We start from the raw sequence: 27,860 nt of genomic DNA, 5'->3' as shown, positions 1-27,860 counted from the left end.
ATTGTTACAGATAACACAATTGTTCCTACTTTATCACACTCCAAAATAGCTCAATCCGTGGATCACTCCTGGTTTTAAAAATTCAGGGAAGAGATTTACTTCATAAAACATAAAAATATGCAGGAAATACTACCTTGCTTCTATATCATAAAAAGTGTAGAAATACATGTAATAACGTATTAAAATATCTCAAAGATGCTCGCAGTAAGAATCGGGCAGAAATTGAGAAACTATAAGTCCATAAGACCTATAATGAAAGAATATTAAGAAATTTTGTAACTTACATGCATACATACATATAATCACGCCTTTTTCCCGTAGGGGTAGGCAGAGACCACTTCTTTCAACTTGCTAAGATCCTTACATACTTGTTTCGCTTCGTCCACTTTCATTATTCCTTTCATACATGCTCTTCGGTTTAGGGTACTCTTGACCTGGCCTTTTTCCAAGACGTCCCTGATTTGATCTTAAAACGTCCGTCTAGGTCTTCCCCTTCTAACACTTTCATTCACACTGGCCTTATACACTTTCTTCGTCAATCGTTCTTCGTTCATTCTCTCGACATGTCCAAACCATCTCAGCATGCCTTTCTCAATTTTTGTCACTAAACACAAAAAGAACTTATAGAACTGTTAAAACAGCGTCAGATTTTCAGCATAATACATATTATATTATGTGTACTCATAATTTAGAAAAGGTGCAATCATGTTATGAATGGTTATTGATAATTTTGTGGATATTTGTCTCCGCGCTGTTGCATATCATTCTATGATTGCTTCAACCTTTGACATTGTACTGTTTATTATTCTTTGATACCATCTACATACTGTCACTTATACTAGCTTCTGTAACCAATAAATATTACTAATTTAACTATTATTTATTATAAAGGTAATTAATTAGTCCCTAAGAATATGAGTTGTCTTTGACTTGGCCATATTGTCAATATGTGCCTGAAGGACACGTGGAGCAAATGAGTGAAGAAAGAATGACTTATCATATAATTAAGGCAAGTGTGTGTGGGCAAGTCTGTCGCGGGAGACCTCGTAGAACAAAGAACATTTGTCGACCAAATTGGGGACGTATTGAAAAAAGGAGAGGTCCGAAGCACCCGGAACCGGCGAGCATGTCTGAAAAGAGTAATGAATGTAGAGAAAGCGCGTGAGATTTGTAAGGATAGAAGCAATTGGCGTTCTATTGTCTCTGCCTACCCCGACGAAGGCGTGAGTGTGTGTCTGAAGAGTCGTTCACAATCTAAAATAATAAGTAAATTACACATAATTACACATAATAATAATTTTATGCAGATATTTTTTTATTTCACTACAGATATCCTCACAAACAATGATAAGTAATAATGCTTCATAAATTAATGTTTATGACACAATAATATTATATCTGCTTCGTTTTAAAATTCGTACGATGTACTACAAATTTTTGAATTACCTACTGGATAATAGGTAGAACGGTTGTTGGTCGTTGATCTCATAACTGTGAGCCCGGTTTGATCCTCGGCGCCAGGTGTCAATGTGTTCTGGGTTTTTGATTCATATGAACGTTTAGCTTCCTTAAAGGCCGGCAACGCTGCTGTGATTCCTCTGGTGTTCCGGGAGAGTATGGGCGGCAGTGATCACTTAACACCAAGTGACCCGTGCGCTCGTTTGTCCTTTTCCATATATTTTTTAATATTCATCATCATTAGGTGGAAGGCGTCCACATTCATCCAACATATTCCGGCAATCTTGACTAGATCGTCAGTCCATCTTGTGCGGGGCCTACCAACACTGCGTCTTCCGGTACGTAGTCTGTATTCGACGACTTTGATGCCCCAACGGCCAACTGTCCGTCGAACTATGTGCCCTGCCCACTGCCACTTCAATTTCGCAACCATTTGAGCTATGTCAGATGAAGGTTTCTAATATTATGTACAAGTATCTCGGAAATATAGCTTATAAGATTATTGAAAGGACTTGATGCTGGTAATGAGAATCAAAACTCACACTTATCATAAACAAACACAACGTGCTTGAAGTAGATATAGAAAGTAGATTGTTATGTTTACGTTCACGCCAGCCGGCTTATCACTGAACAGAGAAAACTATTGATAGTACCGAGCTTTTGGTTAATAACAATAATTGTTATTAATAATTATCAATATTATCAACAATTGTTGTCGATTGTAAGGCCTTGTTGTGTAACTATACATTCACTGGAATACGATACGATGGGCCTATATTAATTTTGTGTTCAGTGAGATGGATTTTTTTTTTACGATAGGAAAGATTCAAAGATTCAAAATATTTATTTCAATTTGGCCATGATGAAGGCACTTTTACAAAGAGGGTGTAAATACTACGTAATAACAGGCGGGAATGCCTGAGTGAAAATTGAAATTAAGTTTAGTATAAAACGTGCAGTCATTTGACTGCACGTTTTATAGTTGTAATTTCAGGCGATAGCCGCGAAGTATAATCCGGCTAAGTTTGAAAGCGAACGGTCCAGTAGTTTTCATTTTATGAAGATTTATATGAAAATTTTGTTCTACCTGGATGACATAATTGTTTTCTGTGTGCGGCTTTTTTTGGAGTTTTCATTCAGGTTGATTATATATTATTATTTAAAAGTCTTTCTGTTCGACGACAAATGCTAGATCTAATATTTTTTTACAAAATAATTAGAAATCAGTTCGACAGTCCATCACTCGTGCACTCCATCAGCTTACGAGTTCCCCGCCGAGTACCAAGGCGTGCGCAGGTCGGAGCTGGCCTGTTCCATCAGCCATTTGCCAAAACTAACCTTAAGCATTTTTCTCCCATACCACGTCTATCAAGAACTTATAACTCCATCTGTGGTGAAGTAGATATTTTTAAAGATTCTTTACCTGCTTTTAAAAAAAATATTACGAGATTGTTAGGCGCCAAAATATGATTAATATTCTTCTTCTTCTTTTTTTTCCTTCTTTTCAAATTCATATCTTGATTTTATAATTTTTGCTTTATTTTATATAATTGTTTTCTGTGCATGTTGTGACACCTTAATTTGTTGTACATTCAACTCATTATTTGTTAATATTTGATATATTTTAAGCATATTAGAATGTAACAACTACTGGTTGTCCTATAAATAAATAAATAAATTATTAACTGACACTAACACCCATATTCTAAGTCGTAAACTCATGATTTCCTCGACTCGACTCAACCTCACTGAGGGGTTTTCATATTCACAGTTGTAATTTTTGTCCTTACCTCAAACACCTTCCTCACTCGAGGTGAGTTTGAGTCGAGGAACCAACTGTCAAATGTAAGGTTGATCGCCATCTACCTTGAGGAAGTTTATAAGTAATTGTTAGCTACAAAAGACATTATTTCATTAATTTTTTATAATGTCTTTCGAAAGTTTTATTGAATATATGTACGATAGTCCTTACGACTACTTATCGCGACGATATTTACGAGATGCAGAAAATCCGATGGAAATTTATGATGAAAATGAATTTCGAATAAGATTCCGCTTCACCAAAAATATTGTGGCAAGCTTTTTGTTACCCCTGCTCTTCCAAAATACTGGAGACAGCAATCGTGGATTGCCGATTCCACCCGTGATCCAAATAGCATTTTAGCAAGGCAGCAGCCTTACGATTTTACGCAACTGGAAACTTTCAAGTAAGTATTCTTATAACTTGTCTACATTCATAAAATTGCAATACAAAGCTTTGTATGTATACATTTTTACTTTAATCGGTATTTTTACAGATTGTTTGCGGCGACTTCCACCAAATAAGTCAATCAGTCGTTTCAAAGATTGTGGCCAATGTATCGAAAGCTTTAGCTTTAAAAATAAGGCGCTTCATTAAATTTCCTGACGTCCCTGAGCGAGCTAATGTGAACATTCAATTTCATCGTGTTGCTGGATTTCCTGGGGTTATTGGATGCATTGATTGTACCCATATTCCAATAAAAAATCCAAACCGACAAAACGGCGAAGTATTTCGCAATCGTAAAAGTTGGTTTTCAATTAATGTGCAAATAGTATGTGGCCCTCGGATGGAAATATATGATATCGTAGCACGCTGGCCTGGATCTGTCCATGACTCTAGAATATTTAATAATAGCAGGTGTTATATGAGATTTGAAGAAGGGGAAATTGCAGGTTTACTGATTGGTGATAGTGGTTATGCACAGTCACCATACATGTATACACCAGTCCATAATCCACAATCACAACCTGAATTCAAATATAATAGGGCCCATATCAGTACTAGAAATATTATAGAAAGGTTTAATGGTGTATGGAAAAGAAAATTTGCATGTTTGAATAGAAAACTGCAAAATAATCTGTCAAATACATGTAATATTATAGTGGCATGTGCTGTGCTACATAATATTAGTATTGAGACCAATCAAGAAATGATTGAACCCTTAACCAATCTTGCTGTAGTTCCAGTACCTCACACTGGTGATACAGCATGAGGTAGTGTTATAAGGGCTGCATTTATAGCAAGACATTTTAGTTAACACCTACATCTTATTATGTTTTTATATATACATTTTTTATATGTTTATTTTTTTAAACGTTACTTTAAGGAAAATTAAAATATTAATCTTTACTATTATTGTTCTATTAATAAGTTTGTTAAATACTGTTCACAACTAAATTTTTAATGATTTATAAATGAATGAATACTAAGCAATAAAGTTTTTTATTACACAATAGAATTGAAATAAACATATACATACAACCTAATACTAAATTAATTTTCAAAATTTTTATTTTTAAATATTCTTAAACTTAATTCAGCCTCTTCTCTTTTGGCTCTATTGCAGAGGAGAAGTTCCTCTGCAGCTTCTCTCTCAGTTTTGGCTTTGAGAAAAATCTCCTCTTCCCTTTTCTGAGATTTTCCATATGTTTGTTGACGGATATGAAATTCTTCTTGAATCACTCTGGTCCGTATATTTCTTGACTCTGAAATGTAAATCATATAATAAGACCTATATTGTAAATGTAAAACAACAATTTCAGACATTTATTGATTTTTTTTTAAATAATAACAATAGGCCTGTGGTCTCCGTCTCTCTAACCATACCATCAATAGAGAACAAGTTAAACTGTCGACCCAGTCACTACCACTAACAACTGATAATAAATGTAAAGAGTTGCAATAAGTTATCTAAGCCCATCAACCAGTATTTAATCAGCATGGCGAGTTGAGGCTCTATATCCCCTATCTTCAAATAATAAGAAAAGACACCAGTGATGAACAGTCAGACATTAATTAAGTGGTTGATTATGGCAACTATTTTGCCTAATATAATGTGTTCAGGTATAACATTTTTTTTATTTAATTGAATGTACATTCATTTTAAACTTTGACAAAATATTTTTATAACTACCATGTGATGGAGCTGCACTATAATCAGTCAACCGGGACTCTGTCAAATGTGGAGGAGTGTTTATAATGTTTTCTGTAAAATTACATATAACATTAATACTTAACAATAAACATAATATATAATAACATAATATTATTTTTTATAATTTTAAAAAGGTTGGTTATTTTACCTCTTTCTGACACATGTTCAAATGCTGGTACTTGAGATGACATGTCTAACAACATCACATCATCAATTTGGATTACTGCCAAACAGAAAAACAGTCATAAAAAATCACAAATGGCAATAAACTTAAAGCAGTAAGACCAGAAGTACTTTAATGTTATTTACCTGCACTACAAGGTATGTTATCACTGTCGATTACATCTGCCAACTCCACATCTGTCTGTTCAGCGAGAGCATCCTCCAGTACAGGTACTAGGTATGTAAGCACATTAGAGGAACCACCACCGGTCCTCATCCTTTCCCTTTTCTCTAAGGCCAACATATTTTTACGCCTGGTCCCAACATTTTTTAAGTTGAGCTTCAGTCCTCTAAAAATAAAGTGATAAAGAAATAATTGCTCAAATGTTTCGTAAAGTTTGCCTTAAGTGAATATAATAGAATAAAATATATTTTCAACTACAGTAAGTACTTACTTTTGAATTCGTTTCTATGGCATTGTACTCCTCTGTTAGGCTAAGCCAGGGATTTTTTTTAGCCACTGCGCTCCCCATAGTGGCTATTGAATTTAATTTGTATTTTATCACTAACTCCTGCAGACAAATCTTTTCGGCTTCATTGAAAAGCTGTCTTCCAGTTGCAGTCATTTTAAATAATTGCTCAATAAGAACAACACACGATTGAATTCACTTGTATACTGCGAAGCGAACAAAATATTTTCTTCTCCAAGCCACCCACTTCACAAATATCACAGTATTTTTTGCGCAAAACATGGGTTTTGTTTTCAAGTGCATTTAAGGAATTCGAATTACGCTGCGTTAATATTTGTTTATTTATGTGTTCGCTTTCATTTGACACTTCACTAATCACTTGACACAAGAAGTTGAAAGCCACAGATAAAAAATCGTCAATAATAAGGTTAGCATTCCTCCAAACGATGACGTAATTCATGAGTTTTACCTCGACTCACACTCATTCGAGGAACCTCATGAATTCCTCAAACTGACAACTATGAATACCAAACTTGAGTTCCTTTCAAGTCATTCCTTGAGGCCTCCTCGACTGAGTTCGAGTCGAGGGACTTTCGAGGTAACGACTTAGAATATGGGTGTAAAACGTAAAAAATAGAAATATACTACGTTTAAAAAAACCGTCTTCAAAAACTGAAAAGTATCAAATTACTAAAAATTTAATTTAATACACCTCTTTATGCAAATCTGGAGAACGGTAACTATTTTACTGTGCAACAATCCCACATGTGGAAGTGCTCACACGACTGGACATCGATTACACGTCCCGTTAAAATATTGTTGACAAACTTCACAATTATACTGACAGTTATTTAACCATTGTGTGTCTTCTACCGCATTTATCACGGGGAGTGTTCCGAAGATCTGTTTAACCTGATTCCTGCCGCCGAATTCCACCTTCGCACGACACGCCACAAGTTAGGATATCATCCCCACCATTTGGATGTGTGGCGGTCCTCCACAGTGCGGTTTTTTGGTAGCTTTCTTCCACGTACTACAAAGCTGTGGATTGAACTTCCTTGTGCGGTGTTTCCGGGACGATACGACATGGGTACCTTCAAAAAAAGCGCGTACACCTTCCGTAAAGGCCGGCAACGCTCTTGTGATTCCTCTGGTGTTGCAAGAGATTGTGGGCGGTGGTGATCACTTAGCAACAGGTGACCCGAACACTCGTTTGTCCTCCTATTCAATAAAAAAAACATGATGGACTTTGCAATTTTAGATATATAATGTTTTTTTTTGTCATGACACTGTACTCTCTCTGTCTCACTTGGATCTCCTAAATACCACCCACTTTAACCCACCTAAGGTCTACAGGGAATACAAGAGTTTTGGTACATGAAAACAAGTAAATCTATGTACTTGTGTATACTTTTACAAATAATTAATTTTACTGTGGATAAAAAAAAACTACGTCTAAGAAAGCCAACTTCTAATACTGAAACTGGCTTGGCACCGACTTCAAACCTATCAATAGGTAGCACATATAAATAATAGCATTTTATTAATATTAAATGTAAATTGTTGTGTATTAAATTAAATTTTTGGTTATTTGTTTTATATATACTTTTCAGTTTTTGAAGTCGGATTTTTTAAACGAAGTTTTTTTTTCTTTTATACATTTGCTTTACATGTTATATCTATCTTATAGTATCAATTTTATATTTGATATACGGCCGAAGGCCGACCATTGTTACTCTATGATCTCTCTCCTTCTCGATTGTTTTTCATTCGCGTCATTTAAGTTTAAAATCTATATATATAAAAATGAATTGCTGTTCGTTAGTCTCGCTAAAACTCGAGAACGGCTGGACCGATTTAGCAAATTTAGGTCTTGAATTATTTGTGGAAGTCCAGAGAAGGTTTAAAAGGTGAATAAATAGGAAAATGCTCAGAATTAAATAAAAATAAAACATATTTGTTTTTCCTTTGATGTGTCCACACATAATTTCTATGAGAGAAGTTAATGACGCTTTGACGGTTTGACAGTTCTGCTGTGAAACAATATCATTACGACAGCAGGGTGCATATTTTACGAAGTAATTTTTGATGTTATGATATATTATTGACAAATTCATATAAAAACATTATTTTATTTATTACATACAGAACAACGTCTGTTGGATCAGCTAGTTTAAAATAAATTCTTATTCCAACGTTACGGCTGACAGTATAATAATGAGTTCTTATATGCGAATAACTCCTTGTTACAATATTAAATACATATATTATTCACGGACGAGTAAAAAAAGAAGGACTCCGCGCCGTGATATTAGCAAGTGACGCACCTTTATGCTAGTGTGTTAGCGCTTACGGGGTATACCAGTTACACAATTTCTTCTCCCTTGAATAATCATATATCCACAAATACTTTTACATTATTGTTTTTACACTTTTTCACAACCCACGGCGGAATTTTGAAAATATTTTATTGCGACGCAAACTGATCTGTCACAGACGATGACAAATCTCATACTGGCGGCCGAACGGCTTGTATTAGTGTAAGTGTGTGCGTGGGGCTATGTATTTACACGTTAATCGGCTTGTTTTTGTGCCTCACTGTTATGTAAGGTGACACGGAGTCCTTATTTTTTTACTCGTCCGTGATATTGTGTTGTGTTTTATCATTAAAGGTGCCGCGATTTTTTTTAATAATATGATATGCTAACGTCATTATATGTTGAAAAAACAGAGCTGTGTACAGAACAGGTAGTAAGAAACAGAGAAAAAATAAACAGCACTTTTGAAGGTAGGGTGTAATTAAAATTAACTACGTTCGCGGATACAATTCATAAAGCTTCGACGGAAACGAAACAGTAACTTATTCAAGTTATATAATTTGAAGTACCTACTTCAGATTTATCTTGATTCAAAAGCAATTATATATTGTAATAACAAGTTAATTTCACTTTAAGACTTAATTAGTAATTAGTATTAAATGTAATTAGTTTCCTTATCTCAGTGGAAACCAGTTAATCTGACTTATGAACTTTGCTCGCTGCAAAATTCTAAATATTTTTATCTTAACTATTATTGATGAAATAGTCAAGTTTGGATGATTCTAGTTGTACTGTATTTGGTTTACTAGTTTGAAAAATTTACTGTAGCGCCAGTCATTTTTGGGAAATTCTGTTAGATTCTATAATATACGACCATAACAGAATTGCCTAACAAAATATTCAAGACATAATATGTAAAAACTGTTTTAATTGCAAGAGTTTATTATAATATTAAAGGAGGAAAAAAGAGCGTACGGGTCGCCTGGTGATAAGTGATCACCGTTGCCCACATTCTCTTGCAACACCAGAGGAATAACAGGAGCGTTGCCGGCCTTTAAGACAGGTGTACGCGCTTTTTTTTTTTGAAGTTACCCATGTCATATCGTCCCGGAAACAACGCACAAGGAAGCTCATTCCACAGCTTTGTAGTACGTGGAAGAAAGCTTCTTGAAAACCGCACTGTGGAGGACCGCCACACATCCAGATGTTGGGATGATATTCTAAATTGTGGCGTGTTGAAAGTGGAATTCAGCGGCAGGAATCAGGTTAAACAGCTCTTCTGAACACTCCCCGTGATAAATGCGGTAGAAGACACACAATGAAGCGACGTCTCTACGCAACGCCAAGTGATCCAGATGTTCACAGAGCACTGGGTCCCCGATCCCCAATATAATGAGGATGAAGAAGTGTCGCGTATGGTTTCTTTCATATCGCGAGTCTCTACGACCCCGTAGCATCCAAATATTGAGATGTATTAGTTAAGTTTCCCTAAAGATATATATTTTTCAGGTGCCCTGTGATGGAGCTGGTCTCATTCATTAAGGGGTTGCTCCACAACGTAGCGGAGTATGCGGCGAGTTACCGAGTCGGTCAGTCGGTGTTACGGTACGCCGACAAGGCCCTGTGGACGGTAGAGAAGGGTGCCAGATGGGCTGTTCCGCCACCATGTATGTGGACCCTATATCTCTTTTTATATTAAAATAAGGGATGAGACGAGCAGGACGTTCAGCTGATTGTAATTGATACGCCCAACCCATTCCAATCCAGTGCCGCTCATGATTCTTGAAAAACCCAAAAACTCTGAGCGGCACTACAATTGCGCTTGAGACATAAGATGTTAAGTCTCATTTGCCCAGTAATTTCACTAGCTGCGGCGCCTTACAGACCGAAACACAGTAATGCTTACACATTACTGCTTCACGGCAGAAATAGGCGTCGTTGTAGTACCCATAATCTAGCCGGCTTCCTGTACAAAGGAGCATTCCTCTGGTGAAACTCTTACTTCTGCGCCGTTGTCGAGAGCGAACAGAAGGGCAATTTCAACGTTTTTATCCCCCAAAATGTTAAGGGTGGTCCACGCCAAATTTTAAAAAAATCATTAAAAAATACATACAACTTCAAATTTTCAACCATCTACGATCAACAGTTACTTTTGTATCGCGATTTTAATATCGGCAATACAACGTTTGCTGGGTCAGCTAGTAATTTCATAAAAACATTCGGTTCTCAAAATGGTATTTTATTTACAACCTAATATTGTAAGAAGTAAGATCAAAATTTAAACTTTTCATTTGATGTCTTCCAGTGGACCAGGATGACAGGCCCCAGCCAGAGCTGATAAGGCCTCTGCCGTGGTTGTTCTTCCTGCTGATGCTGATCGCTCTCAGAATAGTTCGTGAGGTGATTTCATTGTGCAACTTAGCCTTTGGGAAGCCACCCTTCAGGTCAGCCGACATGGTGGGTAAATGTATATTTATAATTAAAATGAAAATATTTTTCTTAGATCATTCATACGTCTATCTAGACTGTGGCAGCTGTGGAAACGTCGAAAAAAAATGAGGTTTACAGTTAACCTCTATTTTGAGCAATGCACTCACACTAGCACAATGTGAAATACAAATCGCGAGTGTAAGACGTATCTTGCCACGCGCACTATAGTAATAAACCTGGCCTGTTTTCATCGGTTGTCTAGCAGGAAGCGGCACTATTTAGAATCTAGATTCTAGACGTATAAATTATCTAAGATATTTTTATTCAAAGTTATAAACTACCAATCATTCGCAAGGGAAATGACTGAAACTTGAGTAGAACTGACGCAAGAAACTCAATGGGACTATTTTCACTGATTAAATTTGAAAACAAAATTTCATGAACGATGCGTGACTCGAACCCGCGACCTATCGCTTCCGTGCGAGCGCTCTTTCAAAAAATTCGCGGCAGAGCGAAGATGTGAGATTTCTGTAGCCAGGCGGCGCCCCTTTCCCCGCACCTTCTCCCCGCGTCTCGCACACCCGAAAGAGTAATTTATTCGATTGACTGATCATTAGTGCAAAAGGCATTCCCTTCGTATTTTTAACCGACTTTAGTTGTTTAGCGACGTATTTTAACTCATATTCTTATAGAATTGCATTAACTCTTGTTATACATAATAATAGTCGGTAATAAATTAAATTATTTTTTCACCTTTTAGTGTTTGTTGATTGAAGTCGGTTTTTTTTAATATTCTCAGTTATGCTTGCAAAATGGATGACGAACATGTTTCCGTCAATAGTTTAAATATTGAAGAATTATTTTCTCTTTTAGAGTTTCTTTTGAAGTTTCTTCAACCTCTAACTCCTCTTCCTCAAGCAAATTAAAATATAGCTTTTGTAACGACATGGCATCTGCCTTTCGTAGACATCAGTTGATTGATTTCGAGCTCTCACTTCTCACATCTCCTCTCCTCACCTCTCCTCTCCTCTCTTCTCCGCTTTGATGGTAACCGGGTCTGACAAGGTTATTAAACTAGCATTCTAATGTTATTACAATTCTGTAGCTAAATGTTAATTAATAAGTACAAAGTAACAAACCATTTACGGAACTGTACAGATTGTTTACGGAAATGTACCTACATTGAATACATAATAAAACTCTCTTTTATAATTATTTTAATTACCTTTATAAATAATATTGAATGGTACGTTTTGTACTATTAAACTAACATTTTTTTTCTGTATTGCGCATAATAATAATGAATTTATGTTGCGCCTTATCTTTGAATATTTTAATGTAAGTAAGTAAATAAATATATCTTTATTTGGAACAAACACTACAGATACACGTGAACATTTACAAAATATAATAACAATTAATATGAAAATACTTATCTAAAAAAATACTATAATATGCCTAATCTAATTAAAACTAACATACATTAAAAACTAAAGTAAGGCTTTATTATATATCAACATAATAAGGTGGTGTTTGCAGTGTTATGTCCCAAAAAGGTTTGCTGCTCAGCATATTAGTTGGGTGTCACCCAACACTGATTTTCAGTCTACCTTCAATAAGGCGGCCGTCGCGATTACAGCCACAAGTGCTTCCATTATTAAATACAATAATTATGTTATAAATAATGAATGTTACCGAATTATTATATTTTACCGCGTAAACTTAATTGAACGCGGAGAGCTATATAAAGTATTTTGATAGATTTTAAAAATATTTTAAGGATTGTCTTGTTTTTGTTTCCGTTTATTGAAAATTTATAAAAGGCGTTTATTTTCTCAAAAGTGATTTCTTTAGATTTCTTTTTGATGTCATTTCTAATATACTAGATACTACTACCACTTCGGAAACAAATGGCGCTCTGAGAGAGAAGAGCGCGGAGCAAGAAACTCTCACAGCATTCTTTTTTGGCGCTCTTTTTAATAAAAATATACTGTCTACTGCTATTGCTATAAAATAATGATAATCTAGTCCCGGCTGTCCGATCACATAGATATTCAGCAGTAGGATTTTTAGCCCTTTTTTAATAAAACAATTTAAACTTATTTATAGATAATGCCTGAACAGTGTCTGGCACTTTATTATAATAGTGTATACATTTACCCTTACAGCTTTTATGTATCTTATGAAGCCTACTAGAATTAGTTACAAGCAATCCCTTATTTCTAGTGTTATAATAATGAAAATCACTATTTAGATAAACAGTGAAGGGGCGGGGTTGTCGCAAGGGGTTGAAAGATTTGATCTCACCACGGAGCTCACTGTTCGATCTTCGCTCGCCACTTACCAATGCATCTACTGTACTCAATAACTCTTTTGTTTTTTTTTAACTTACTAGCTGACCCGGCAAACGTTGTTTTGCCATATAAATTATTTTTAGAGTTAGACCGTTTCTTGGACATAGCAAAATTGCTATATTTATAAAATATTTTTTCTCCAATAAACGTAGCCTAAGTTAACTCCTTATTACATCAGCTATCGGCCAATAAAAGTCCCGTCAAAATAGGTCCAGCCATTTCAGAGATTAGCCGGAACAAAGACACAGTCAGACAGACAAAAATTGTATAAAAATGTTATTTTGGTGTAAGTACCGTAAATATATATTCATATACATGTAGTAAAAAACGGTTATTTCAATATTACAAACAGACACTCCAAATTTTATTTATATGTATAGATTTAACGTTGGAATATTTTTGTCTTAAATTTTGATTGATTTGCTTTTGAGTTGATTTAAAAGAGTGGCAATGAGTTTCTTGTCTACTTCTTATCAGTAAATCTCAACCTTTTTTTTTTTCGAAGTGGTGGTGAATGGTAAAAAGAAAAAACCTTTTGACACTCACAGCTGTCATTTCCTTGACCTAAATGTTATAAAGTGATTTTGATTTGATTTATAAGGTTGATGATATATCTTTACACTTAAGAATATATAATAAAAAAATATATTGAATTAGGCGTTATTTTGCGGAAATCCATAACTATCCAAAGTCTCGCGCCAGAATTTGGAGAGTCAACAGCTCCTAACGATGCCTCATAGAGGCGAAACACGAGTCTTAGCGGAATTTACACTCAAGAAAGTTGAGAAAGTATAATATAAATTCAAATTTTGTTTAGGTAACCTACATCCAAGGCAAGCGTCGTTACCTGCGCACGTTGAAGTACCAGGGTAACAGGATAATGCGCGCACGATATGAACCGAGCAGGGAGAGTTGGCGGAGCAGTTTGTACTCACTGTTTGAGTTCACAATGTGCTTCCGGAGACAGCACTGTACTAACAATAATACCACGCTGTTGAGCAACAACGATGAAGTGTTGGTGAGTACTAAACATATACACACACACACCTTGTTCCCGTCGGGGTAGGCAGAGGCAATAGAATGCCATTTGCTTCTATCCTTACAAACCTCACGCGCTTCCTCTACATTCATTACTCTTTTCATACATGCTCGCCGGTTGCGGGTGCTTCGGACCTCCCTTTTTCTCAAAACGTCCCCAATTTGGTCGACGAATGTTCTACGAGGTCTCCCGCGACCGACTTGCCCATACACACTTGCCTTATATATTTGATGTGTCATTCTTTCTTCACTCATTCGCTCCACGTGTCCAAACCATTTCAGCATTCCCTTTTCAGTCCTTGTCACAATATCCTCTTTCAAACCACAGCCCGCTCGTATCACCGCATTCGGAATTCTATTAGTCAGGCTTACCCCACACATACTACGCAGTGATCGCATGTCAACTGCGTTAATTATGCTTTTATGCTTCTTCTGCCATACCCAACTCTCACTTCCATACATTAACGTAGCGACAAGCACTCCATTATGTACAGTACTAAACATAGTCTGTATTTATCCCTGCTATAATGGAGGATCGTAGACAAATACATGAACAGATATTTTTCTATAAAATCATTAATGGGATGTTGGATTGCAGCTATTGAGCAAGATATATATATATGTATGGATATATACATATTTATTTATAATCGCTTATAAAATGCTCACAGAATACCTTTATTTATTTATGGTGTATGTGGATGATGCAGCTACTGTACTCAATAACTTTTGTATTAATTTACATTTACTTTTTTGACTTACTCGTGTAAGACATTGACCAATTGACGTTTGAGTGTGTTTGTTGCATCATTTTACATTTTACATATTATATTGAAATTATTTGTAAATCGATGTAAATGTAAATCTTGATATAAAAGCACTCAGCCACTGCAATGAGTATCTTGCTACTTCTTCTCACTAGCTCATCCCTTTACGAAGTAGCGGTAGATTCAATAAGATTTTTTTTTGACATTCATAAGTGTCATTTCCGTGACCTACGTGAATAAACTGATTTTGATTTGATTTGATTAAATATTCACATGCCAACTAGAGCACCTGAACTGGCAAAATATAAACCGTTTGTACCTGATCCAGCAAACTCTAATCTCGGATATGACTCCCCACTGAATAAGCTGTTGCGTCAATACAACACTATAATTTCAAACAAGCGACCTATAGATGTTTTTGGAGATACAGTAGCACAATTTAAGAGAAACCTGACACTCTGATTAGGAAAATGTAATGACCTAATTTATAATAAAAAACGCATTGACAATAGTTATTTATGCAACTGTTGTGTAATGAGGGGTATTAAAACACGAACGTCGCCAATCGAATGCCAACGAATGTGGGTGATAATAGTATCACATGACTGTTTTAATACCTAATTATATATGAATCCTCTAAAATATTCTGACACAGTTAGCTTACTGCTAACATTAAAACAGCCAGTTCTAATAGTAACCTAATATCATCCATTACTCATTATATACAAATAATTAAGTATTAATGATAGAATTATTTATTTTAGTAGTAATTTACATTTTGTATAGTGCAATTATTAAAATTCACTTGTATATTATGTTCTTTTGCAACGTCCGGCGGTGTGCTGTCAAAACTTGAATCGCTCATTTTTTTAAGAAAAATGGCGGGGTTTCGAATAACGTACTTTCTTTTACGGCGTTCCACGTTCTGGTAGTGTGGAACGCGCGTAAACGAAAATGTTCTTTTTTTGAAATTCATACAGATACCACGCATCGAGCAATAAGAATGTGGCTGTTTGTTGAAACTCTTTGCGCATGAAGGGATCGAAAAAAACCCAAGGAGTGTTGTTATGAAATTCTCGTTTGGATGATGTAATGGTTGTTACGACATTGGGTTTTTTAATGTTGGTAATAAGCTAACTGTTTCAGGATCTTTAATAGAGGATTTAAAGCATGGGTGTAGATAAAATATATTGTATTTTAGTGACTATATTGTAGCTTGTAATGATTTGTGGAATTAATTTATCTTTTTATATTGTTTTGACATGTTAGCGTTATAGGACTTCAATTTTCTTTTATATAATTAAGAACTAAATTGTTTGTATTTTTATGTGCATGATGTGTTCACCTTTAATTGCAGGAATACGATTTTTGGACTTTATATTACAATCTTCTGAATTGACAGTATTCTGTGTTGGTCGACATTGAATAAATAAATAATAATAAAAAAACAACTGTTTGCTTTCTAACGTAGCCAGATTATACTTCGTCGCCGATCGCTATACTGCAATGACTACTATTTCAAACTTATGACAAATCGCAGCACGTTTAATACTAAACTAAATTTTATTTTTTACTTAGGTACTCCCGCCTCTTATTACGTAGGATTTACATCCTCTTTGGTGTAATGATGGTTCGTGAACATGACAGGTCGTGGTTATTGTAAGAAGTAAGCTATAAATCAAATTTCCAGATTGTAAAGCGCACGAAATCAGGCAGATCGGGCCAGAGCGCTGTCACATCGCCTCTGACGTCACCGGTGACGTCATGCAGCGAAACAAGCATGGAGCGACTCATTGAGAAGATGATGGTTGACCTCGATGCTGACTCTGATGACTCCAATAGCTACGCGGTCTGTGGCTGACAATTATTTTAGTATATTATAATACTAGTCCACCTTCGCACGACACGCCACAAGTTAGGATATCATCCCCACCATCTGGATGTGTGGCGGTCCTCCACAGAGCGGTTTTCAAGGAGCTTTCTTCCTCGTACTACGAAGCTGTGGAATGAGCTTCCTTGTGCGGTGTTTCCGGGACGATACGACATGGGTACCTTCAAGAAAAGCGCGTACATCTTCCTTAAAGGCCGGCAACGCTCTTGTGATTCCTCTGGTGTTGCAAGAGAGTGTGGGCGGCGGTGATCACTTAACAACAGGTGACCCGTACGCTCGTTTGTCCTCCTATTCCATAAAAAAAAAACTAGTGATAATACTTTGACGACCTTTATAGCCGAGTGGTTAGCGATCCTACCTACTAAGCTAGAGGTACCGGGTTCGAATCCGGGTAGGTGCAAGCATTTATATGATGAATATTGATGTTTGTTTCCGAGTCATGGATGTTTATATGTATTTATGTATGTTTAAGTAAGTAAATTGTATTAAATATATCGTTGTCTTGCACCCATAACACAGGCTATATATGCCTAATTTGGGGCAAGATAATTTGTTTAAAAATTGTGTCAATACTAGTGAAGTTGCTCATTATTTTAATTTATTTATTTAGATTCACCATTGGTAATAACAACATAACATTTATAAATATGCTATGTTACAAAGGTCTTATTACTAAATGCATTAGCATTTTAGGTGAATACCGCATGTGCTTAATAGTTGTATAAAATAATTAAGTTATAAAACAACTATTCTAAGATGTAATGAAATTAGGAAATTAACAAAATCCACCAAACAAGTCAAGATATAGGTACTAAACAAAATTATACAGGAGGTTGTGGGTTGCAACCCGAGTTGCAGGCATAAATCTAGTGAGGAAGTTGCTCACGAGTTTTATACGCACTTTTTCAACACACTTGCAAGGAAAAAATATAAATAATAATTAAATGGGAAATGGCGTACAAACTATTTTTTGCACGCGTCAAAACCTTGGTCTTTGGTTACATACAGCCTACTTCAAAGTGATAAAATGCATATATTTTATAACAAATTGTTTTGAATTAAAAATAGTTTTATTATTTATTTATTTATACTAATAATCATTTACAGAAAGAATCTTAAAAGTTAACTTAGTCCCGCAAAACTGTTTGGACAGTTTGTTTGTTTTTTGGTTGATGGTTTAAGTGTTTTTTCGTCTTAATTAACACAATCATTCCGAAAATGTTAATGGATTTTCAGTGGCATAAAACCTTTTTCTTGTTATATAAAAAAGTGTAGAGCATAAAAAGGCATTTATTTTTCTCAAAATTGATTCCGTTAGAATTCTTTTTGATGTCATTTCTAATAACTACTAGATACTACTACCGCTTCGGAAACAAATGGCGCTCTGAGCACCGCTGAAGAAGCACCGCAGAAACTCTCCCAGCATTCTTTTTTTGCGCTCTTTTCAATTCAAAAATATACAGTATTGAACAGTCATTTTTATCGCTATAAAATAATCACAATCTAGTCCCAGTCTGTCCGATCATTTAGATATTCATCAGTGGAGTTATAGGATTTACGACAGAGCCATTTTTTCATAAAACATTTAAATTTATTTATAGATAATGCCTGAACAGTAGCTGGGACTTTATTATAGAAGTGTATAAATTTACCCTTAAAGCTATTATGTATCTTATGAAGCCTACTAGAATTAGTTACAAGCAATCCCTTATTTCTAGTGTTATAATAATGAAAATCACTATTAAGAGCAAAAAGGTGACGATTTTTGTGAACGTATATTAAATTTAAATTAATGTACTGACAATGAACAGTAATAATATTTATTTCATTAAATTTTTCTTTGAGAGACTGTCTATAACCAAGCTGATATATAGCACGAACAGCTCTCTTTTACAGAGCAAACACTATATCAATGTCAGCAGCATGACCCCATAGTAATATACCGTACGTCATGATGCTATGAAAATAACTAAAGTACACTAATCTAGCGGTCGCAACATTCGTGTACTCTCTTATCTTTCTAACTGCATATGCCGCAGAGCTGAGTCTCTGCTAGATGGGCAACATGGGGCCCCACTGAAGCTTTTTATCTAGTTAAATTGCCCAGTTAAATTGAAAATGCTTTGTTTGCTCTCATATAATTTGCATTTAGGTACTACTTAACTTTATAGGGATTATTCTATTGTGCACTAGTGTGTAATATGAACGCGTGTGTAATAGTTCGGTTTGAGGGTCTCTGTACTATGTAATAAGGCTCACTTTACGAGCAAGTGTGTTGAAAAAATATTAATGGGTGGCATGAATAGTTATTTGTTCAACAACTGAGCAACGTTATTTTTTGCTACAAGTGCTGACTTTAAATCACGAATTGGCAAAGTAGTCTAGGATTGAATCACAGTGTAGCGAGTAATTCTAATCTAATATTGACACATAATATAATATTGACACACTTTTTTTACACATATCATCTTGCACCAAGTAAAGAATATATAGCCTGTGTTATGGGTTACAAGACAACGATATATTTAATACAATATACTTACTTAAACATACATAAATTCATATAGACATACATAAATACATTTAAACATCCATGACTCGGAAACAAACATCCAAATTCATCATATAAATGCTTGCACCTACCGGGATTCGAACCAAATATAGTAATCTAATATACTATTCTAATATAGTCTAATGTAGTAACTACACGTATATAAATTATCTGAGACTGAAATCACAACTGCGCTAGAAGTATGGGCTGGCTTAAATTGACTCTTATATAGGCATGATTTTATAATTGTTTCCATATAATAATATATAAAATAACTAGCTGACCCGACAGACGTAGTTCTGTAGATAATTAAACAAAAGTTTTCTATAGGAATTTGCCATTTTATTTCAAAACACCAAGAATTATTTCGTAAAAAATGCTCCCTGTTGTTATAATGAAATTGTTTCACAGTGGAACTGTTAAACAGTGCGTGACTAAATTCTCTCATAGAAAATAATATGTCTATAAAAAACAAATATTGAAAATAAAAATAATTATGGGTCCCAAATCGAAATAAAAACTCTCAAGTTGGACTAAACTGCACTCCATGAAGTAATCCCCATTAAAATACGTTCATTAGTTTAGGAGTCAATCGCGGACAAACAACGTGACACGTAATTTATATATATTAAGATGTGTTTATTATAATTATTCAACCTATCGACTCCTAGAACCAATATTGGGTTTCGCGCGCCTCTTCACAGAATGTGTTCATCATTGGATTCTCACATTAATGTCAATCTGTTTTCGCACTCCTCTACTGCGTCATTTAAGACTAAGTTAAAACAACAATTACTGTCCATACCTTAAACCTTGTATCTTTATTCATTACTAGGTGACCCGACAGACGATGTTCTGTATATAATAAATAAAATAATGTTTTTATATGAATTTGTCAATAATATATCATAACATCAAAAATTACTTCGTAAAATATGCACCCTGCTGTCGTAATGAAATTGTTTCACATCAGAACTGTAAAACCGTGCGTCAATAATTTCTTTCATAGAAATTATGTATGGACACATAAAAGGAAAAACAAATTTGTTGTTTTTATTTAATTTAGCAGCATTTTCCTATTTATTCACCTTTTAAACCTTCTCTGGACTTACACATATAATTCAAGACCTAAATTTTCCAAATCGGTCCAGCCGTTCTCGAGTTTTAGCGAGACTAACGAACAGCAATTCATTTTTATATATATAGATTGTAACCACTAGTATATCTGTCTCTGTCTTGATTTATATAATATTGTGTTTTCGCCTAAATATTCTATTGTTTACTTATCTTAACGTTCTGTTGTCATGTCTGTATAAGTGTATTCTTTTGTGTGTGAAACTATTCTAGGATATATCCAATATTGTAATTCTTAAATTTTACTAACTGCCACAGCAAACGTTGTATTGCCATATAAAGTAATAAAATAAAATCAAAAATTAAAATTTTTGGGGTTTAAAAATAGATGGCGACCGATTCGCAGACTTACCAAATGATATATTATAATTTATATAATTAATATCATACATAGATACATATAAATGTATATAAAATTTATCATACTTCAATAATCATTAAATTCGATTGCCATCTTGCAACTCTAGTGCGTATCTGTGGATGTAATAGAATAATTTTAAAATCGCAATAGAAAAATATGTGTTGATCTTAGAGGGTTGAAAATTTAGGGCTGTATGTATTTTAAATGTATCTTAAAAAAATAATAATTTATCTAAAAATTAAAAAAAAATTGGGATGGACTACCCTTAACATTTAGGGGGATGAAGAAATAGACGTTGTTCGATTCTCAGACCTACTCAATATGCACACAAAATTTCATGAGAATCGGTCAAGCTGTTTCGGAGGAGTTTAACTACAAACACCGCGACACGAGAATTTTATTTATTACATTTAACTTTATTTTTTACTATAGTGATGTATCTGTTTGTTTCCTTAATAAATAAATAAATATATTTGCAGTTAACAAACGGAACGAGTGCCAGGTCTTCAGAAACGGAGTCAGATCACGAAGGAAACGTTACCAGCATCAACACAACAGCGATGAACACTCTAAATAAAACCATTACCAACATCACCGACAAAGATGAAATCCATACGTCCACGCCGCATAAATCTCATTCGCATTTGGGTGATGAGTTATCTGCTATCGCCGATCCGAGCTATGATACTGTCAATTTTCTATACCATGAGAGGAACGGGCAGTCCAGTTGCAAGATTGGTACGTTTGTTTCATATTTAGCCGAATATCTAAGTGATCGGACAGCCTGGGACTATTTATACCAGTGGCAGGCTCCTTTACACAGGATGCCGGCTAGATTATGGGTACCACAACGGCGCCTATTTCTGCCGTGAAGCAGTAATGTGTAAACATTATTGTGTTTCGGTCTGAAGGGCGCCGTAACTAGTGAAATTACTGGGCAAATGAGATTTAACATCTTATGTCTCAAGGTGACGGTCGCATTTGTAGTGCCGCTCAGAATTTTTGGTTTTTTCAAGAATTCTGAGCAGCACTGTATTTTATGGGCAGGGCTTATCAACTGTCAGCCGATGAAGCTAATTTCGGTGATATATGATACACAAGGTCATTCTTATCTCTTTAAACTGTGCGTGATGTTAAGTGATCACTGCTGCCCACATTCTCCTGCAATCCAGAGGAATTAAAAGAGCGTTGCCGGCCCTTGAAAAAAGTATGCGCTTTTTTTAAGGTACTCGGATGTCTTTACACAGTTTACAGTGTACAGTTTGGTCGTGCGTGGAAGAAAGTTGAAAAGAAAGAAAATAAAAAGAACTGCACTGTAGAGGAACTCCACACATTCAGATGGTGGGGATGATATCCTAATTTGTGGCGTGTCGTGCGAAGGTCGAATTCGGCGGCAGGAATCTTAAAATTTAATTTAATTCTTCGGAACATTCTGCGTAAATGCGGTAGAAGACACACAATGATGTGACGTTCCTACGCAACGCCAAGTTATCTAGCCGGTCACAGAGCACTGGGTTCCCAACAATTCGACCAGCTCTGCGTTGCCCGTGGCAATGACAGCAATACTCCATATGACGCCGGACCTGTGCCTTGTAGAGCGCTAGAATGTGGCCGGCTTGAAGTACTGCCGTGCTCTATAAATGACGCCCAGCTTCTTCGAAGCCCATTTGACTTTGCCTTCCAAATGACTGCGGAATTGGCAATCTATTGAGAATTCGAGACCCAGAATTCCGATACTAAGCGAGGCTTTAAGGGATGGGTTGTCGATGAGCGGGTTTTACGGCAAATGGGGTTTTAAAGTGGTTTAAATAGTCGCAGCTGACCCGCCTTTGGTGATAAGCGAGAGGTATGATAAAATTGTATACGAGTTTTAAGGACAGGTAGCATGAGGTCACTGAATGAAATGTTTCAATAAAATACCAGACAGTAAACTAGGACATTAAATTAATATTAAAGCTTCTTTGACAAAGAAGATGTACATTATATAGGTATTGAGGATAATGATGCATGGTTCTTGTCTGGTTCTGCGCAGGCCACCTCAAATTTAATAATATAATATAGGCTAAGTTATTAAATGATTTAAGGCTGGGAGTTTCTTAAAGGCATAAAAGGCATTTATTTTCTCAAAATTGATTCCTTTAGAATTCTTTTTGATGTCATTTCTTAAACTACTAGATACTACTACCGCTTCGGATACAAATGGCGCTCTGAGAGAGAAGAAGCGGCGCAAGAAACTGTCCCAGCATTCTTTTTTTGCGCTCTTTTCAATATAAATATACAATATTGTACAGTCATTTCTATCGCTATAAAATAATCACAATCTAGTCCCAGGCTGTCCGATCATTTAGATATTCAGCAGTGGAGTAATAGGATTTACGACGGAGCCATTTTTTTATAAAACATTTAAATTTATTTATAGATAATGCCTGAACAGTGGCTGGGACTTTATTATAGAAGTGTATACATTTACCCTTAAAGCTATTATGTATCTTATGAAGCCTACTAGAATTAGTTACAAGCAATCCCTTATTTCTAGTGTTATAATATCAGCTCTTCTCTCCATGTCAAAGCCCCTTTTCGTGCTGTTATAGCTTCATGAAGTTTACCAAGTGTTCCAATATGTTATGCTATTGTCACTCCCTGTGGTCAATAAATATGTTTCTATTATATTCTATCTGTGAATGAGCGGGCTGTAGGTATCTGAAAACCTTGACGATCTGCCTTTTATAACGACACTACAAAAACCAAGATGGCGAATTACAAAATGGCCGCTATGCAAGTGAAAAAATGTTTAAAAACAAAACTACTTACAAAGTAGTGTTATATCTTCTAATGTCTTGTTAATTTGCTGTCACGTTTTAATTACGATTGCTAATAATATTTATTCTTTTACAGAAAATGGCGGGCCGACTTATTCACCTGTTACAGAGAGGTAATTAAACTTTAGTTTGGTATCTTTTTGTCGCTGTTAAATTTTTTACATGTGACGTAGTACGCAGATAGAGCAAGATAGAACAAGAAAGTGAAAGTATCGTGACTGTAATCGATTTTGATTGACAAGTCGTAAAAAGACAGCCAGTTATTATCTTGAAAACCATTAGCTTAACACACACTTTGACATTTCATGATATGTACATGGAGGTCATACATTATCGGTCTGCCAAATCGTCTATACGATAGTATATTTATTTATATAAAGAAACTTTATATATTTAAACTACATAAAGGTATGATAAATAATAAATATTACACTAGCAAAAAGTGTTGCTAACGATACTTATTGCATAGTGAAGTTTTAACACTTTAAAAGTTAGTTATTAATAATTACAAATAAAGAAATTTACAAAAGTTTAAAGAGCTAATTAACTTACTGACACAAAAAGAACATTTGGGTGTCGTTAAAATTTTTAACAAAATATACAAAATTCATTCTATAATGTTTTCCTCTACTTTCACTAGATGGCGCTCTTGCGACGCCATACAAATCGTAGTTAACTTTTACGCGATGGAATAGGTAAAAAATCTCACACTTGGCACTCGCATCAGAAATCTGTTCTTACAATAATTATTAGTCCTAAAAAGTAAAGAATCGAAATATTCTACGTCTATGATGACCGTTCGTGTGTAGTCCACTCACACTTGACCGGTTATTTTGTAATATTTTTTTTTTCAGAAGAGTAGAAGCAGAGCTCATCCACTGATCACACTTTGCCATGATGGGTGCTGGTGTTCACACTTCAAAACACAATCTAGTTAAAGTTGTAACTTAGTTAAGTTTTAATTGTAGTTAGTTTTGCTATGATTCCCCCCGTGCAATGAACAAAAATCTTAATATATATATCAAAAATTTATTGTTATTCGGTAAAAGTCAAGAAAGTGTTTTACACTGTTTTAAAAATACTTTATTTCCCTGTAATAACTGTCCGTAAAAACTACTTTGACTACATTTGATTGAGTTTATTTGCGGTGGGGAAATATATTTATTCACTATTAATATGGAGTAATTTATGAGTCTGCCTCAAATAGTGATAGCAACGTTGCGATTCCTTATATTATATGACTGTGCAATTTTATTTATAAACATTTTGGCGGCTATTTAAAAATGTTCCTATTTTTATTTGGATATTGGCTGTGGAAATCTATAACTAGATAAATTGAAAATACTGTTATGGTTCTGATGAAATATGTTAAAGAATATTATAAGAATCTGTTCTCATATTTTGAAAATATATTTATTGCGCGTATCATATTTCTAAAAATCGCCACCAGAGGCGCTGTTTCAATCTGTACAATATCTGTATGATGCTGTTATCCGTTAATATAATATTCTTTCTTATTTTCTATAAAATAACAATAAGGTTGTAAAAATAATACATATGTAAGTAATTCTTTCTTAAAATGAACTATTTATTCATATTTCCATAGTTTATTCCAGTGTTTCCCAAATATTGTTCTGCAATAGCCCGGTAATTTTCACACTGCCCCTTCGTGAATAATTTAAGAACCCAAGCTGGTTCAATTAGGTAAAATAATACAATATATATATACTGAGTCACTAAATTTTACTGCAAAGTAGCTATGGAGCTGTTTTTTTTACTAATGAATCCGGAAGTTAGCGGAAAATAGTAATAGTAAGGTACATTTTTAAAACAAGGCGAGAATGTTTCGACCCGGTATTTTATTATGATGGCCCGGTACAGTAGGCCGAGACCCGGCCAATGGGAAACGCTCGCTCATACTTTATTTATTAAAAGGCATAACAATATTCCTTTATAAGGCTTTATTAAATTTGGACCAGGTTTAAATAAGAATGTTTCATCCCATGCGTTATATGGTAAATGAGAAATAAATAGAATATGTATTGTTAAATATATTGTATGATTTTTAGTTGTGTATGAAATTAAAAAAAAATTTGGTGCTTTTCTTACTTGTGGCTATGAGATTAGTTTGATTTCTGTAATTTATAATAAAAACGCAGGGTTATAATTGATATATGTTATATATTGATACATTTTATATTTATTTTAATTGTATGACACAAAAGCTAGAGGTGATTATAATTTGAGGATCCTCGGCAGGGTTTGATGTTGAATTTAATTCGGTTGGCATACTTTTGCATTCAACAAGTAATTTGATTTTGCTAAGTTAAGTTAAGAAAAGAGATATTTGTATTTTTTGAAAGATTACTTTGATATTCTCTCTCAAAATTTCCTACTTCTTTTTATCTTTCATTTCATAGTATCATATCACAAAGTCAGAGTCTACCATCAATTCGGCTGAGAAATACCTTAGAATACCCATCAAAAGCCTGAGATGTTAGGGTTCGCCCCACTCCTAAGAAGAGGAATTGTAGATGGAAGGGATGGCACTTTTGTCTGTAGGTTGCTTAGGATAAGCATTATTTGGGCGGTTTATGCCACCCATAGACCAAAAAGGGCAATAATAACATGACAATGCAAACTAATTAATTTAAAATAATAATTATTTTATTGTTTTATAATAAGATATTGAACATCTGTATAATATTCGTTTACTTAGCGCGCGCAAAATGGATTATTATTTATGTAAGTGCACATCAAATTGTTAAACTTTTACAAAAGACTCTCGTTTTAAAATACATTCGATTAATTGCTTAATTAATTGTTTGGAAGCACCAAGGCTGAATCATATTTTTTTTAATTTAATAAAACATGTTATATTTTACCAAAAAAACATGCTTAGATCATTTATACGTCTAGATAGACTATGAAAGCTGTGAAAACGTCGAAAAAAATGAATTTAGAACTAACCTCTATTTTGAGCAATGCACGCACACTAATACAAAGTGTCATACAAATCCAAAGACGTAGCTTGTCACGCACACTAAGCTAATATTCCTCGCCTATTTTATCGGTTGTCTAACAGCAAGCGACTGTCCAGACGTATAAATTATCTAAGAAAATACACAGGTGTCCCAAAGTTATGGGACATGAAGGGAAAGTACCTTAAATATCGCAGATAGGGTATTTTACTGAAAGAAGACTTTATATGTTATTTTTAAAAGTAAGTAATTCTGCATTCAAAGATTTTCTAAAAATTACTTGCCTCGTCTGGGAATTCTCGACTTATATGTAAAAAAACACCCCTACTTTTATGATACATTATCAGATATGAGAAAGTAGTCAAAAAAAAGTCAAAAGGGTATTTTTGTGGGTGGTAAATTTATTAATTAAATGCTCAAAATGTGATCCCTCTTGTCTTACGCAAATATGAGAAAGTAGTAAATTAAGTGATTTAAGGTTACTTTCCCTTCATGTCCCATAACTTTGGGACGCCCTGTAAATAGGATGATATTTAGAATATTTTATGCTACTATAAAGAATCTATAAGTATTTCTACAATATTCTGTAGGTATACTTTTCTAAACATTCTCATTTATAACAATCAGGATTCTCTAGATGAAATAGATATACTTGTTTCATATAAGATTTAGATGACTAAATAACTACTATTAAAATAATGTTTGTAAATGTATAATCATTAATATCACTCATTGTATGGATGTATAATTCTAAAGAAATCAGATTATTTTTAAATTTTGCATTTGGAGGGTAGTCGTAAAATTTATGTATACTCGCCTTAACATTTCCAAAGCTTGGGCTGTGTCTAACAAATAAGACTGAAGAAAAATCAGCTTGAGCAATCATATTTCGATGTATCTACAAATATTTTATAGTTATTTATAATTTATTTTTGTATAATTTTTTTAAATTTGTAACATTTTAAATAAAAAGATAATGGAAATGGTGTTTGATTTATACATTTTTATAAAGAAGTGCTACATTGTACAAAATATAATACTGTATGCCACTTGCGTTTACTCTTATCTTACTGGAACCACGGACGAGTAAAAATAGGACTCCGCGCTGTTGATATTAACAAGTGAAGCACCTTTAAGCTAGTGTGTGTGCAGTTACGGGGGATACCACAC

General features: G+C 34.5%; 1 protein-coding gene, 1 long non-coding RNA gene and 1 pseudogene across 3 annotated transcripts in view; 2 read left to right on the top strand and 1 right to left on the bottom strand.

Annotated features, from left to right (window-relative positions):
* Positions 1-27,673, top strand: part of LOC126972016 (uncharacterized) — a 36,487-nt gene extending 8,814 nt beyond the window's left edge. The window contains exons 2-8 of one of the 2 annotated variants that reach the window (XM_050818567.1): positions 9,874-10,031; positions 10,670-10,821; positions 13,966-14,166; positions 16,644-16,802; positions 21,370-21,628; positions 23,786-23,822; positions 24,567-27,673. In XM_050818567.1, coding sequence (XP_050674524.1) covers positions 9,884-10,031; positions 10,670-10,821; positions 13,966-14,166; positions 16,644-16,802; positions 21,370-21,628; positions 23,786-23,822; positions 24,567-24,591 — 981 coding nt within the window. In that variant the 5' untranslated portion in view covers positions 9,874-9,883 and the 3' untranslated portion in view covers positions 24,592-27,673. Of the gene's footprint in view, positions 1-9,873; positions 10,032-10,669; positions 10,822-13,965; positions 14,167-16,643; positions 16,803-21,369; positions 21,629-23,785; positions 23,823-24,563 lie in introns of both variants that reach the window. The other variant, XM_050818566.1, reaches the window with a different exon arrangement.
* LOC126972015 (putative nuclease HARBI1) lies at positions 3,152-4,517 on the top strand (annotated as a pseudogene).
* Positions 4,687-6,666, bottom strand: LOC126972035 (uncharacterized). Its single transcript, XR_007731034.1, has 5 exons — positions 6,032-6,666; positions 5,724-5,926; positions 5,563-5,637; positions 5,394-5,465; positions 4,687-4,965 (listed from the first exon to the last, which is right to left on the bottom strand). It is a non-coding gene; the product is annotated as an uncharacterized LOC126972035 (long non-coding RNA).
* Positions 27,674-27,860: the final 187 nt, after the last annotated feature.

Source organism: Leptidea sinapis, chromosome 25 (assembly GCF_905404315.1).
Source record: "Leptidea sinapis chromosome 25, ilLepSina1.1, whole genome shotgun sequence".
Lineage (NCBI taxonomy): Eukaryota > Metazoa > Arthropoda > Insecta > Lepidoptera > Pieridae > Leptidea > Leptidea sinapis.
The sequence above is the reverse complement of the archived record's forward strand: the minus strand, read 5'-3'. Positions and strand labels throughout refer to the sequence as shown.